This window comes from Plecotus auritus (assembly GCF_963455305.1).
Source record: "Plecotus auritus genome assembly, chromosome: 2".
Taxonomy (NCBI): domain Eukaryota; kingdom Metazoa; phylum Chordata; class Mammalia; order Chiroptera; family Vespertilionidae; genus Plecotus; species Plecotus auritus.
In genome coordinates, this window is record NC_137771.1 from 191343599 (window position 1) to 191358644 (window position 15046).

Sequence of the window (15046 nt, forward strand, 5' to 3'; positions counted from 1 at the left end):
GAAGAACAGAACAATTTTAACACTTGTAGTTGGAACAAAGAGCTAAAAAAGCAGGAATGTGAAAATTTGTGGGATGGTAGAATGACACACACACACACACACACACACACACACACACACACACACACACGATCCCAATTTATGATTGTTCAAGTTAAACAATGGTGTGAAAACAAAAGCATTCAGTAGAAGCTGCACTTCGAATTTGATCTTTTCCCAGTAAATGTGGCATGATACTCTTGTGATGCTGGACAGAGGCAGAGGGGGTGATTTTCCCCATTTGCTGGCACCTACGTATAAGTGTTATGAGCACATTTAAGGTAGGCTAGGCTAAGATAATGATGTTTGGCAGTTTAGGTGTATTGAAATGCATTTTCTACTTACGGTATTTTCAACTTATGGTGGGTTTATTGGGACATAACACCATTGTAAGCTGAGAAACATCTGTGCTCCTCAAAGGGTAGATTTAAGGAAGTGATCTGTGGCTAGATAGATACTTTGAGACTGTAGCCTGGAGAACTTAGATGCCTGGCTGAATAGTTAGTGGAGTGGTTCCGAACCTTTTTTTGGCCATGCCCCACCTAAGCATCTCTAAAATCCTGAAGCTACCCCCTTCCCCCAACATGGCATATAATTCTTATTATTCAAAAAGTAAACTCCTATTCATGTGGAGGAATCCTAAAAGGCCATTAATTTGGTCTACAAGCTTCCAAAGAACATGGCATCCATGAAAGAGAAAAATAAAAGAACAAAAGGACAGTTGAAGTACTGAGGAAGAAATCACTAAGAAATTGTTTAAAAAAACTAATAATAATATGAAGTGATATGAAAAAATAGCAAATAAAGTTTCAAAACATAATAGAGAACTGAAATGCATAAATATGTCACAGTATATATTTATATATGATATATGAGGCCCCTAGAACCATAAGAAATGCAAAAAAATTCACTGTTAATAACTCATTATCAAATTGCCCCCCCGCCCCTGTGGGGCGTGTGCCCCACGTTGGGAACCACTGGTTTAGAGTGAATGTGGAAGGTGGTAGGTAGCAATAAACTGTATATGACATAATCAGTTATGTTTTATGTCTTTGAGTCTCAGAAGATAACAGGAAGAGACTAGGAGACTTTGAGGCTATTGTAGTATGGGTGATAGAAACTGTAGAAAGGAAGGCATGGCTGAAAATGGTGTTGCATAGGTAATAGAAGATAGAATTATGGTTGCAGGTAAAAGCTGAGATAGGAAGTTAAATCCAACATAATACTAAAGTTTAAAGTGTGTGTGGTAGAATTAGTGATACTTAGGGGCAAGAGGAGAAACAAATTTGGGGGCTTAGGACATAAATTGCCCCAGATAATGCTGAGTTATAAGATTCTGAAAGGAGAATTTGTGTCTCAGTCAGCTGGAATATTTGGAGTGGGAAAGGTCGGGATGTGTTAGATGTGGCCATTTTCTAATTCTTCAGAGTGGATGAGATCATCAGTGGGAGAGTAGAGTGAAGACCACAATGCTAAAAAGAAGTCAGCTTTACACATATTAGGGCAGGACGAAAAATCAGTGAGAGAGAGATAGGTGAGAGGAGAATCAAGAAGTCAAATGTTGGAAGTTTAACGACTTCTTTTCAGCCTTCTCAAATGCTGGAAATGGCAAGGGTTGGGAGTCAAGGAGTATGAAAACCCTTTGAATTTTTAGGTAATTAATAAAAATATTTAGAGTCCATAAGATCAAAAGCCAGATTAACAATAACAAAAATATTTTTTCTTCTTCACACACACACATATTCTTTTACTTAAATGCATGAATGTGATTATACTTTTTTTAAACATTTTTATTGATTTCAGAGAGGGAGGGACACGCCCCCTACTGGGCATCGAGCCCGCAACCTGGGCATGTGCCCTTGACCAGAATCGAACCCAGGACCCTTCAGTCCACATGCTGACGTTCTATCCACTGAGCCAAACCAGCTACAGCTATACTTTTTTTAGTGTACTCTTTTTCTCCCCCTCCCCCATCAAAATCTAGGAATATTATTAATGTACAATAACCTTATTTTGGTACTCCCTTTTTAATGGACTTATTTTATTCCTTTTCTCTCTCTTTTTCCAGGGTGTGTTTGTAGTTAGTGGCTCTATAACTTGACTGGATTGATTATTTACAAAGGAGGACACAGCAGGAACTCCTTTGATTAAGGAGTGTTGCACTTGATTTGTTCCTACCTGTTTGTTTTTTAAGGGAAAAAAAACACCAAAATCTAATAGGATAGTACTGCTGTTTTTTTCTTACACTGTGAAACGGAGCTACGAGACATTCATGGTGAATTTCCCTCATTTTCCCCCCAATAAAACTTGAAAGCCTACTTCAATTCACGTATGTCATCAGTTACTACTCCACTGGCTTTTGCCTTCCACATTTACTAATAGTTGGTGTGTGTGTATGTGTGCGCACGGGCGCACGCACATGCGCTTATGCACTCACGTGCCCATCAACTGGTATCTGAGGATTAAACTCGGTTTAAATTGTCTTCACTTGATTTGAGCAGCATTGATTGCCATTGGAATGAATGTTGATCTCTTCTTTACGTTTTTCCTCATACTTGGGACACTTGATCTATATTAATCAAACCTTTCTGCCACCAGAACAATCTTCTGCACATTTTTACTTACGCCCCAGAGTTTGCCCAGTATAACCAATTTATGGACACATGTTTTGATTCACTAGGGCCCACTAGTCTTCATTTTGTCTAGTTTTTTTCTCTTGAATCAAGGAATAACTATTTCTTACCTAATAAACTTTTATAAAGGTGGTTATAGGTAGTTTTTATTTGTAACTCTACGAGTTTGTTATATCCGGTACCCTTTTCTATTTATTTTGTCTGTAATTTCTTAGTTTTAAGCAGTTTCCATCCATTCATGTGATTTTCCTTTTAAGGTTCTAGCTGTTTCTGTCTTTCATATTCCCATCGCATATCTGTTCCAAAGCTAGAATAAGTTCGTTTTAATTGAGAAAATTTTGTTATTTTTCTTTGTTTCTTCCCAAACTCAGAGCTTTCCTTCTAGGGGTAGGGGACCACCTTCTTACTTTTATTTTCATACCTGACTTGAGTTTCTAGCCTTTCCTTCAGAGACTGACAATGCTTTGCCTTAAGTCCTACGACTCATTGCTGCTCAATAATTGAAAAATATGTGCCAGAAATATGATCTACCTCTGTCCCTTTAGTGTTTTGATATCTTGTCCGTCTTCATTCCTCTGTCAGTGTATCTTGACTATAATTTTATCATTCAACACGTATTTATTGAGTCATGTAGTTTTATATTTTAAAAGGTTCTTAGAAGACATCTGAGTAAACAACCATTCCTTTATATGTTTGGGAAGTTAAGTCCACATCTGTGGGCAGTGAGGCAGCTTATCAGAGGCCTCTGGGTATAAAAGGAAATAGGGCAGTAGTTAATGTCAGTTGAACTTAAAACAAGGGTGATTTGGATTGGTTGCTAGTTTACTGTTCTCAGTATAGTTTTGCTGAGACTTAAATTGCCTAATTGAGATTCAGAATTAGTGTTCCCTTTCATCAAATCAGTGGTAAGTGTTCTGTTAAAAAATGTTCTGTAAACACCATTTTTGTTTTGTAAAAACCACAGGGTATTGTGGGCTATACAGAAATAGTTGATGGGTTGGATTTGACACATGACCATAGTTTGCAGAACCCGGTCACACGTGAAACAAATGATTGCCATCAGGAATCTATTGCTAATGAATAATGATTTGATATACACCTTGCCTATGATACACCTTGCAAATGATACACATTTGCCTATGTCTTTATATAATTCACTGTTTATAAATGATAGTTGGTCCTAATAAGCATCATACTTAATAAGTACTTAAATGTTTCTTAATGAAGTGGGCTCATTTGTTTTCCCTTCCCCTAATTCTTGAAGATGTCCATCTGAGCTCTGACAGTTTTAAAAATTTTCTAATACACTTCTGTCAGTAAAGCCGATTAAAATGCTTATTAAAAATCGCTATGTGACCTGGTACTCTTATTGGCCTGCAAGGTTCATATCTAATACCCTATATACTTGTACTGGCTCGAATCATTGAAGTTTAGAAGTGAAAGAGATCATCTACTTTGCTTTTTTTTCATTTCATAGATGAGGAACAGGCCTAGAAAATTCATGGTTTGTCTAAAATCACATAGGCTACCTGAGATCCTGTTTCTCTGTTAATGTTATCTTTAATTTATATCTGCAAGCTCTGGATTACAGTGAAAAAGAGAAGGAAAAGTAATTTAGAAGTTAATCCCTTCCAAGTTGTAATCATACTTTAAATTCTTAAGATTTACCAACTTTGGACTTTTGATGACCATTAATCTGATAACAAAACAAAGCAAAATAATCCAAAGGAGAAATTCTCACAGCACAAAAATTACTATATTTATAAAAAAGAATAATGTTATTATCCTTTACATAAAATGTCCACATTGCTAGGCACACTCTTAAGAAAATTATTGAAAAGATGCTCATTGGTCAAAATTGGAACATAAAAACCTATGCTAGTGTCTGCCCATTTCCCTTCACAAGCTATTTTGTCTGCTTTTTTATTTAAAGGTGCATTATTTCTCTTAGGGCAGGGTTGTGCTATAGATTTTTTATTGGGACATAATATTCAAATTATTAAAGATACCATCTTAAAAAACTTACTGATTTATTATAAAAAGATATTCATTCTCCTATTTAATAGTGTAAGAGTTATCTAATGAGATTGGGTCTTTAAAAATATAGCTTAAACTCAGCATTTATCCTAATGTTAAGAATAGTAGAATTTTGTTGTTGTTGTTGTTGTTGTTGTTGTTGTTAGGAAATACACTACTTTGCTTCTCTTTGGACTTAATGTTACAGGCAGCCATGAAAAGATATTCTTAAAATGTTTGACAGATAAACCATAGTTGTAGTTTAGGGCTAATACACAAGAAAAGTAAATAAGGTTTTGTTTGTCATTAATGTTTTAACAGCCAAATAATTTGATTTTGGTAATTAATATTATATTAAAAGTAAGCTGAAATATATATTTCATTTAGAGTTTAGTGTTTCTTCTCGAGATTATCAGATTGTTTCTAAATCCTATTGTAACTTTACAGTTTACAAAAGTAATTTGGTAAACATGATTTCATTTAGTCTAGTAAAATTTTGTACAACTTTACAAGATTTAGCATTGCAAAAGTTGAAAATGTACTTTACGCACATTTTAAGGTATATTGCCAAAGACTTCAAAGCTAAGTCTTAATACCTTCCTTCATTGTGCCATATTTTATACACACAAAAGCATTATTACCTAACAGTGGTAGAATTTTAATTATTGTTTTTAATGAGGTGGGGAATTAAGAGTAATGTATTTTTGGTACTGCTCCTGAGAATGTTTTGTGGGGGTGGGAGGCATTAGGACAGCCGTGGGCAAACTACGGCCCTCGGGCCAGATCCGGCTGTTCTATCTGGTTCTCTTGCTCTCCCCTCCCCTCCTTTACTTTGAATTTATATTAGTTCACACAAACACTCCATCCATGCTTTTGTTCCGGCCCTCCGGTCCAGTTTAAGAACCCATTGTGGCCCTCGAGTCAAAAAGTTTGCCCACCCCTGCATTAGGAGAATGGGGCAGTGGGATTGGGGGCAGAAGATTATAATATAATGTATTCTGTTAATCTCATCATCCTTGATAATTACAGAACAGGATGGGTTCCTAAAGATAGAGAGAGGCAAATTGAAAGGCAGATCCTAGCAACTGTGAACTTAATTTTAAAGGTCTCTAATGAATGATCAGAGAGCTTTTAAGAATTTGTGATATAAGATGGATGTATATGAGTTTGACAGGGCTGCCATAACAAATGGCCACAGATTGGATGGCTTAAGCAACAGAAACTTATTTTCTTACAGTTCTAGAAGTTGGAAGTCCAAGATCAAGGTGCCAGTGGGTGTGGTATTTTTTTAAGGCCTCTCTCCTTGACTTGAAGATGGCTGCCTTCTCTCTGTTCTCACATGGCGTTTCCTCTGTGCACATGCATCCTGGTGTCTCTTCTCTTATATGAACATCACTCATATTGGGCCATATTCAGATTATTAAAGGCCCACCCTGTCGGCCTCATTTTAACTTAATCATCTCTAAGATCCCATCACCAAGTGAAGTCCCATTCTGAGGTGCTGGAGGTAAGGGCTTTTATAGTAGGAATTCTACACAGCCCATCGAGTGTAGTACCCACCATGACTTCACTAATGGATAAATTGATTTAATCTCTCTCCACACTCTTATTTCCCCACCACATACACTTTTTGTTATTGTTGTTATGATAGTTTGGTATTTTCACAATGTGTTTTGGTTTTCAAAAGACTATTTGACAGTTTTCTATAACTCACTGGGTTGCAGGGCAGCAGCTGAACTGTTATTTTGCTTCAGATCAGATTGAGAATTCACCCCCAACAAACAAATTAAATTTGTGTTTCGAAGCTGTTATATTTAGTAGGGTATTGTAGTGGTCTGTTTGTGACTGCCGAGGCTGGCTGACCAATTAGGACTGCTGTTCATATCCTACTCTGACTCATTGGCAGTTTATATCAATAGCTTGGAATTAGGAACTTCTTAGGACCCTCTGGTGCTAAGAATTTTGATTCTTTATAGTCATTACATTATTTTACATTATACATTCCATATTTTTATTTTTTATTTTTTTCTACACTGAGCAAAGTCAGTTTAGTATTTGAATTAACATTTCTGAATACACAGATCTATATATATGTCAATGTTCTTACATTAAAATGAGGAATAGAACACTGGAGAGGAAATGAAATAATGTGTAAAAAGGCCTAGCCCCTACATAGCATGTAGCAGTCCTATCTAATAAAAGAGTAATATGCAAATTGACTGTACCTCCGCTACACCCACAAGCCACGCCCACCAGCCAAGCAGGAGCGAGCATGCAAATTAACCCAACCAAGATGGCTGCGGCCACGGACAGAGCAGGAGGCTTGGGTTTCCCTGGCAATGGAGGAAGCCAAGCTTTCCGCCTGCCCTGGCTGGCCCAGGCCTCCACTCAAGGCTACAAAGTTTCAATGATAGAAGATACATAAATCCCAACAAAAGTGGCAGCAGCCACAGAGCTGGAGAGAGCAGGAGGCTTGAGTTGCCACCAGCGATGGAGGAAGCCAAGCTTGCACAGCCCTGGCCTGTCTTGGCCTCTGCTCAAGGCTACAAAGTTTCAATTATAGAAGATAAATAAATCCCAGATACCAGGGCCTCCGCTTGGGTCGCCGGTGGGCATGGCCAGCCTGCAAACCACCACAGGCCCCTTGCCCAGGCCGCCCCATGCCCCAAGGGATCCCCCACCCTGATCCGGGACACCCTTCAGGGCAAACCAGCCGGCCCCCAACCATGCACCAGGCCTTTATCCTATCTAATCCTATCTAATAAAAGAATAATATGCAAACTGACCATCACTCCAACACAAGATGGCTGCCCCCATGTGGTCAAAGATCCTGCCCCCATGTGGACACAAGATGGCCAGCAGGGGAGGGCAGTTGGGGGGGACCCAGGCCTGCAGGGGTGAGCAGTTGAAGGGGACCAGGCCTGCAGGGGAGGGCAGTTGAAGGGGACCAGGCCTGCAGGGGAGGGCAGTTGGGGGTGACCGGGCCTGCAGGAAAGGGCAGTTGGGGGGGGGGGGATCCAGGCCTGCAGGGGTGAGCAGTTGAAGGGGACCAGGCCTGCAGGGGAGGGCAGTTAGGGGCAAACAGGCTGGCAGGGGAGCAGTTAGGCATCAATCAGGCTGGCAGGGGAGTGGTTAGGGGGTGATCAGGCTGGCAGGCAGAAGCAGTTAGGGGCAATCAGGAAGGCTGGCAGGCAGGCAAGCGAGCAGTTGGGAGCCAGCACTCATGGATTGTGAGAGGGATGTCCGACTGCCCGTTTAGGCCTGATCCTGGTGGCATTAGGCCTAAACGGGTAGTTGGACATCCCTCGAGGGGTCCCAGATTGGAGAGGGTGCAGGCTGGGCTGAGGGACACACACCCCCGTGCACAAATTTCGTACACCGGACCTCTAGTCACTTAATAAGTGTGAATATTCTTCGCCTTATTTTCCTTAACATGCAAATAATGAGAAGCAATGTGTCCACAGGTAGGAGCAAAGGTAACTTGATACAATCCAGGTATTTTGATTTAAGAGGAATATTAGCTCCTCTAACACTGTCCTTATTACAGAAACCTGTAGGCCACTTACGGTTGCCTACCTGAACACTCAGATCAGGGTATGTGCTCTCAGAATTTTATATATTTTTTCTTATGTAAGTTGTAATTATTTTGTTGTTTTGCTCCCCCACCTGGAGAGGCATAAGGCCTCGCCCTGGTCTACTTTATTTAGCCATGTCTTCATCATCTGTCAGAATACCTGGCACATTGGAAGTGCTCAAATGAAGTATTGACTGAGTGAATAAAATAAATCCATCAGAAAAATAGTACTTTAATGCATTTCTCCCCATAGTCTTTGTTAATTACTTGACCATTTTAGTGTTTGCTTTTCACTGGTCACTACCTCCACAAATGCATCTGATCAGCATTTGTTTGTATTGGTTTATTACCCCCAAGTGCAGTAAGTACTTCAGCCCCCCCCCCCCCCCCCCCCATTATCCACGGTTTCACTTTCCATGCTTTCAGTTACTCGTGGTCAGCCAGTCTAACAATATTAAATCGAAAATTCCAAAAATAAACAATTCACAAGTTTTAAATTGTGTGCCATTCTGAGTAGCATGATGAAATCTCATGTCATCTTGCTCTGTGCTGCCTGGGATGTGAATCATCTCCCTTTGTCCAGCATCTTCATGCTGTGTATGCTACCCGCCTGTCAGTCACTTCATAGCTATCTTGCTTATCAGATCCACTCTCATGGTATCGCAGTGCTTATGTTCAGGTAACCCTTATTTTATTTAATGATGACCCCAAATTGTAAGAGTAATGAAGCTGGCAATTTGGATATGCCAAGGAGAAGCCATAAAGTGCTTCCTTTAAGTGAAAAGGTGAAAGTTCTCAATGTAATAAGCAAAGGGAAAAAATCCTATGCTGAGGTTGCTAAGATCTATCCTAAGAATGTATTTTCTATGTGAGAAATTGTGAAGAGGGAAAAAGAAATTTGTGCTACTTTTGCAGGTGTGTATACAGGATTTGATACTATCTGGGTTTTCAGGTACTAAGGTTCTTGGAATGTGTCCCCATGGATGTTGAACATTCAGGTGATTAATTGTACTCTTTTAGTTAATTTTGTTGGCAAAGTTCCTTTCTTTATATCAAGATAGTTGTTACTCTTCCACCATGATTTCTCATCTCAGTAAATGGAATTACCACCCATCCAGATGTCCTAAAAGAAACCTTTGAGTCTCCCTTTTCCTCATCTCCTGTGTCCAATCAATCACCCTTGAGTCCACTTCCTACGTACCTGGGGAATCCCAGTACTCCACCCCAGTTCCAGGTTTCTTGGTCTTCAGCTAGATTTCTGCAGCACCCTCCTATCCCTTTGCTCCCTTTTCCAGTCGTTTTCTTCCAGTCTGTTCTCCATATCACAGCCAGGATAATCTTTTTAAAGTTTAAATCAGTCCTGGCCAGATAGCTCGGTTTCGTGGAACGTCGTCCCATGCACCGAAAGGTTGTTGGATTGATTCCTGTTCAAGGCACATACCTAGGTTGTGGGTTGGTCAGGGCACGTAACTGAGGCAACTAATCAATGTTTCTCTTTCCATAGATCCCTCCCTCCCTCCCTCCCTCCCTCCCTCCCTCTCTAAAATAAATGAAAACATATCCTCGGTTGAGGATTAAAAAAAGTAAATCAGGTCATTCACCTACCATCTTAAAACCTTGTCAGTGTATTAGTTTTCTCTAGGTGATACTTTTAAGGCCCTTCAGAATACGGGTTTTGTTTCAAGCCTTAGTTCATGTTTTGTTACTCTTCTCCTCACCCAGTCCTTTCCTTGACGTTAGTGCTCACTGGATTGCTTCCATTCCTGCCTTCCTCCCCCAAACTTTCCTGTTCTCCCTTTGCTCCTGTCTGACCTTCAGGTTGAAACACCAGTGCCACTTTCCTTAGGCTGTATTCCTAGACTGCTTAAATCGGTTAGGATTTCCTCTGTGTGCAACCACTGGAAAATTCTTCCTACCTCCTTGTCTTTCTTCCTTTCTGAGCTACAAGCTGGATAATGGTTGGTCACCACTCTTTCCACAATGTAGGGCAGTAGCAGTTCCTGTCAAGGAGGAGCCTACTAAAATGTTTGGTTAATTTGTGATTTTAAAGTATCGGTGAACTCTGCCTCATTAAGGATCCATGATGTGGCAGAGCAATCCGCATGGGCCCATGATGTTAGAACCCCTTTATTACTAGGTGTTAGTGTATCCTTTTTAAACAAGGGACCAAGAAACTAGTCTGTGGACCAAATCTGGCCTGTTAGCCTTTCATAAGGACCACAGCTAAGAAAGTTTTATTTTTAAAAGCTTGGAAACAAATAAAGAAGGAAAATACTTTATGACAAGTCATATAACATTGAAATATCGGTGTCACTAAATAAAGTTTTATTGGAACATAATCACACTCATTTGCTTACATATTGTTTGCTACTGCTTTTGTGCTGTAGCCGCAGGGTTGGGTAGTATGTTTGTGTGTATGGCTGGCAAAGCCTAACATGTTCACTATCTGGCTCTGTACAAAGAAAGGTTGCTGAGTACTGCTTTAGGTCACTCTGTGACCTGAGAATGGATAAGTATAATTAGCCATATTTAAGTTATGTCTCAATTTCCTTTGTCCCCTTTCTCCCGGTTCAAGGTTTAAGGATGTACATTAAGATAAGAGAACATCATTTGAGTTTGCAGAATTGTATTCCAACCTCTGCCTTATATACCTAGAGCTTTTGGAAACTTGAACATTGCAGATTAGATGTTGACAAAATAGAGACTTCAAATCCTCTGAAATTATGTAGACATAACCTTATGTAGACAATCGGCTCATTCCCTAACCAGCCAGTGGTCTAAAATCCGTCTTGTCTAAATAAATAATACTCTGATTCTTAAAATTTAGTATTTTTACAGTTAAGGAGAAATAAAGGAACAACTTTTTATCCTGTTTGATATAATAAAATGTGATGCTAAAGCCCTTTTATAAAATTTGAATAATTTTTGTCAATATGTTATCTTGCAGAAAATAGATCCAGCCATGTTTTGGTTGTATAATCTATTACTAACTATTGGTAGTAACTTTATTTGTTAGGGTTCATTATGAGGCAATATAGAACCTTCTTTTTTTCATCATTTAATAAAATCAAATGGTCTTTACAACATTGTTTACATTTTGTTTAAAAATATTTTATTGAGAAAATACTTAATTGACTTTGTTTTATTTTTAGGGTTATATCCTGTGTTGTGACCTCATGGTTTAAGTGGGAATAAAGATGAGTATAAGCAGTGATGAGGTCAACTTCTTGGTATATAGATACTTGCAAGAGTCAGGTGAGTACTTTCATAAAATAAATAGGCCTCAAATTATTTTAATATTCTCAAAATAACCTTTCATGCATTTGAAATTTGTATCAGTCCAAACTGTTGAACTTTGTATGTTTCCTTAAATTTCTGGACTGCCATTTTAAAGCTATGTGTTACTGCATGGTTTAACTCTCTGACTCTTTCAAATATGTTGGAATCATCTCAGGCAAATATTGGTAACAAATGGTTTGGCTTTCACTGTTCAAATACCATTTTTATAATTTGTTTTGAAGTGAGATTATTGTACACAACATATAAACGCTCAGATATCATCAATTTAATAATGTATATTTAGAATCCTTAGTTAAATGTTATTGGTTCTAATTGTAGTTAGCATTTCAAAAGCTAAATAAGACATATATTTTCAGAATGCTTTCATAAGTATTATCCCAATTGATTAAGTGTATCCTTGACCTGAATTCTAACTAAATGTATTTATTGAGGGATAATTAGTAAACATAAATCATTGAAAGTCTAATTATCTAAGTTTTCTAGATAGATTAATAGATGTTGTTATAAATAGAAGGAAAATTATAAGGGGAAATGTGGGATGGATTAAGAAAAAAAAAAGTAACAGTCTAAGAAGTTAAGCTTGGATTAGATGGGTTATAGGATGGTGGAAAAGATTGACTGCAATGTAAGTGCAGATTGTTAGCATGAGATGGAATTATTCGGGGTTTGAATATGTCACACTGGAGTGGTTGAGTTTTAGAAATTATAACTTAAATTTATTGCAAGCTTTCATAGTAAGGTGCGGTGTGGTATAAAAAAAGATAATTTTCATAGTTGTGTGTGAGGGAAGATAGAAGGAATAGAGTAGGACATTGAATTCTCAATTTTGGTTTTGAAACTCATTATTCTTCTTAGGGCTCAGATAGTTGTCCTTCCTTGTATAGGGAGTGCAAACGTGGGCTCAGATAGTTGTCCTTCCTTGTATAGGGAGTGCAAACGTGGGCTCAGATAGTTGTCCTTCCTTGTATAGGGAGTGCGAACGTGGGCTCAGATCCTAGATCCCACTGCTTGCTGAGATGTTCTCAGCTGCACTCTAGTTGTGAGCTTTTTCTTAGGGTGGAGGGTTTCTATTCTCAAGTACCACCACTGTGCCTCTCTGGCCTGGAACAGCTGGGAAAGTGATGTCCAACAAGGGCAGGGAGGGGAAAAGGGAAAAGAAACGAAAGGAACCAACTGATGCAGAATAACTTGCTATGAAGCGCTGAAATTAATAGATCTTGTTTTGTTTTCTTTTTCAACTGGTAAACTGGTATTGAAGGCAGATCCAATGAGGACATCCATATAATATTTTGAATAAGATAAAATGATTAATAAAGTGTGAAAAAGAGTGACCTAGTGATTGTTACATATAAACATGTATGCACGTTTGGATGTTGTTATGTAGTACTTTGGGGACAAAATGTAAAGAAATTGTTGGGCCAAATCAAACTACTTTTTATGCCTTTGAGTCTGATCACTATTTAAGCCAGAGTTTTGAGACTTTGGAAACTAAAGCAGAGTACATTGTGAAGGATCAGTGGATGGGAAATATATTGCAGTGGCTTGTTAGGTGCTTTGTAAAGGCGGTTATTTAGATTGAACCATATGAAACTGCTGTTTCAGGAGATCAGGAACAGCGGAATATTGCAGCAGCATCCTGTGGTGCCGCCCATGCTGGTGAAATAGGGCAAGGTGAAGTTAGGGATGTTAAGGAACACTCACATCTTCCTGCTTCCTCATGTTGCTGCAAGAAAATTCAGCAAGTAAAGGGGGCAGTAAAATAATACTGTGGATTAATTTCTGAAAGAGTACCAAGTGACTAAATATTATCAAGTCTTCCTAAGAACAAAAAAAGAAAAAAAATCTTCTTAAAGTTGCTTATGTTCTTAGAGAAAACCCTCATAAATTCCAAGTCTTAAGATGTTTTATGTTGCAGTAAAAATAAGGCAAGAATTATATTTTTAAAAGTTTTGTAAGATAGACTGATAGTTATCAGATTAAGTCCTTTATAATTGTTTGCTGTATTCTTAATTATTCTTTATTCTCGAAAAGGCTTTATACAGCAGTATACTGGTGATGAAGTATGATGTTAAGCCACATCTCTGAAAATGTGAAACCAGTCCCTTCATAAAATTTGTAATTTTATAGGAGAAAATAAGACTCAACTGATGACATTTTTTATCCTCACCTGAGGCTTTGTTTATTGTTTGGAGAGAGAGAGAGGCATTGATCTGTGGTGTTCCATATGCACTTTGTTGACAAGGACTAGAACTCACAACCTTTTGGTGTATAGGAAGACACTCAACCCAACTGAACCACCCAGGCAGGGCTCAATTGATGACATTTTGATTTACTGCACTTTTTCTAGGAATGCAGGTTGCCATAAATTTAAGAATGGCCTAGACCAGAATTCTAAAGTTTGATCCTTTGACCACCTGTATCAGAATCACTTAGAGAACAGTGAATGGGGTCCAAGAATCTGCATTTTGCAAATGCTGCAGGTGATTCTAAGGCAGGGGTGGGCAAACTTTTTGACTCGAGGGCCACAGTGGGTTCTTAAACTGGACCGGAGGGCCGGAACAAAAGCATGGATGGAGTGTTTGTGTGAACTAATATAAATCCAAAGTAAAGGAGCGGAGGGGAGAGCAAGAGAACCGGATAGAACAGCCGGATCCGGCCCGTGGGCCGTAGTTTGCCCAAGGCTGTTCTAAGGCATAATAAAGTTTGAAAGCCCCTGGTCTATATTAATTAGTTGTAGGACATTTGGAACTTGACAGACAAGTATGTTGCTGTCCACAATATCTTGAAAGAAAAATTATATCTAGTAACTATTTGAGAGAAAATAGAAACCATGAAATGTACACATTGAGATTTGGAATGTGAGACTATCTCCTGAAGAGGTAGCTGCCAGTAAAAGTGGTGTATTTATATTTGTAGGTAAGGTTTTCCAGGAGTGATGAGGCATGTTTATATCATAAAGGATACTATCAGATACTCTTTTGAAATTACTTCTAGAAATAGGAGATGGGAAAGAGTTCAAAACATTTATAATTCGGTCAGGTTTCTAACAGAGCTCAGAATCTAACCCATCTCAGGACTCCCACTGCTCCAAAGGCTCATTCTTTGTTCCGATTTCCATTTGTACATAAAAATTGCCATGTTTGCAATTGATTCTATCTTGGAATCACATAGCCCAGAAATTCCTTCTCTTGGTATTTAGTGTATTTATCACAAAGGATACTTACTGAGAATTAGTCATTAAATATGTAAGAAATATGATGTAAATTACTTTTTTAAGCCATAAATATGTCTCTTAAAAGATTTAAAGCAATATAGAAGAAACTAGAACCTTGCTATTTCCCCATAAGAGTACTGAATTGGATTAGGAGATAGGAAAAAAGAAATCATGACAAAGACAGTATCTGTGCAAAGACATTAAAGAGCTGGTTTGCAAAGACTTACCACAAAGAAAAACAAAATTTCCTTCTTTTTGTCTCATTATCTA

The 15046-nt window shown here is 38.5% G+C and overlaps 1 protein-coding gene across 3 annotated transcripts in view; it reads left to right on the forward strand.

The window, feature by feature from the left end:
- TBL1XR1 (TBL1X/Y related 1) overlaps positions 1-15046 on the forward strand; it is a 163159-nt gene that overhangs the window by 111654 nt on the left and 36459 nt on the right. For 2 of the 3 annotated variants that reach the window (XM_080657599.1, XM_080657600.1), the window contains exon 3: positions 11415-11517. The exons of the other annotated variant lie outside the window; for it this stretch is intronic. In XM_080657599.1, coding sequence (XP_080513725.1) covers positions 11460-11517 — 58 coding nt within the window. In that variant the 5' untranslated portion in view covers positions 11415-11459. The remainder of the gene's footprint in view (positions 1-11414; positions 11518-15046) is intronic. 3 annotated transcript variants of the gene reach the window in all.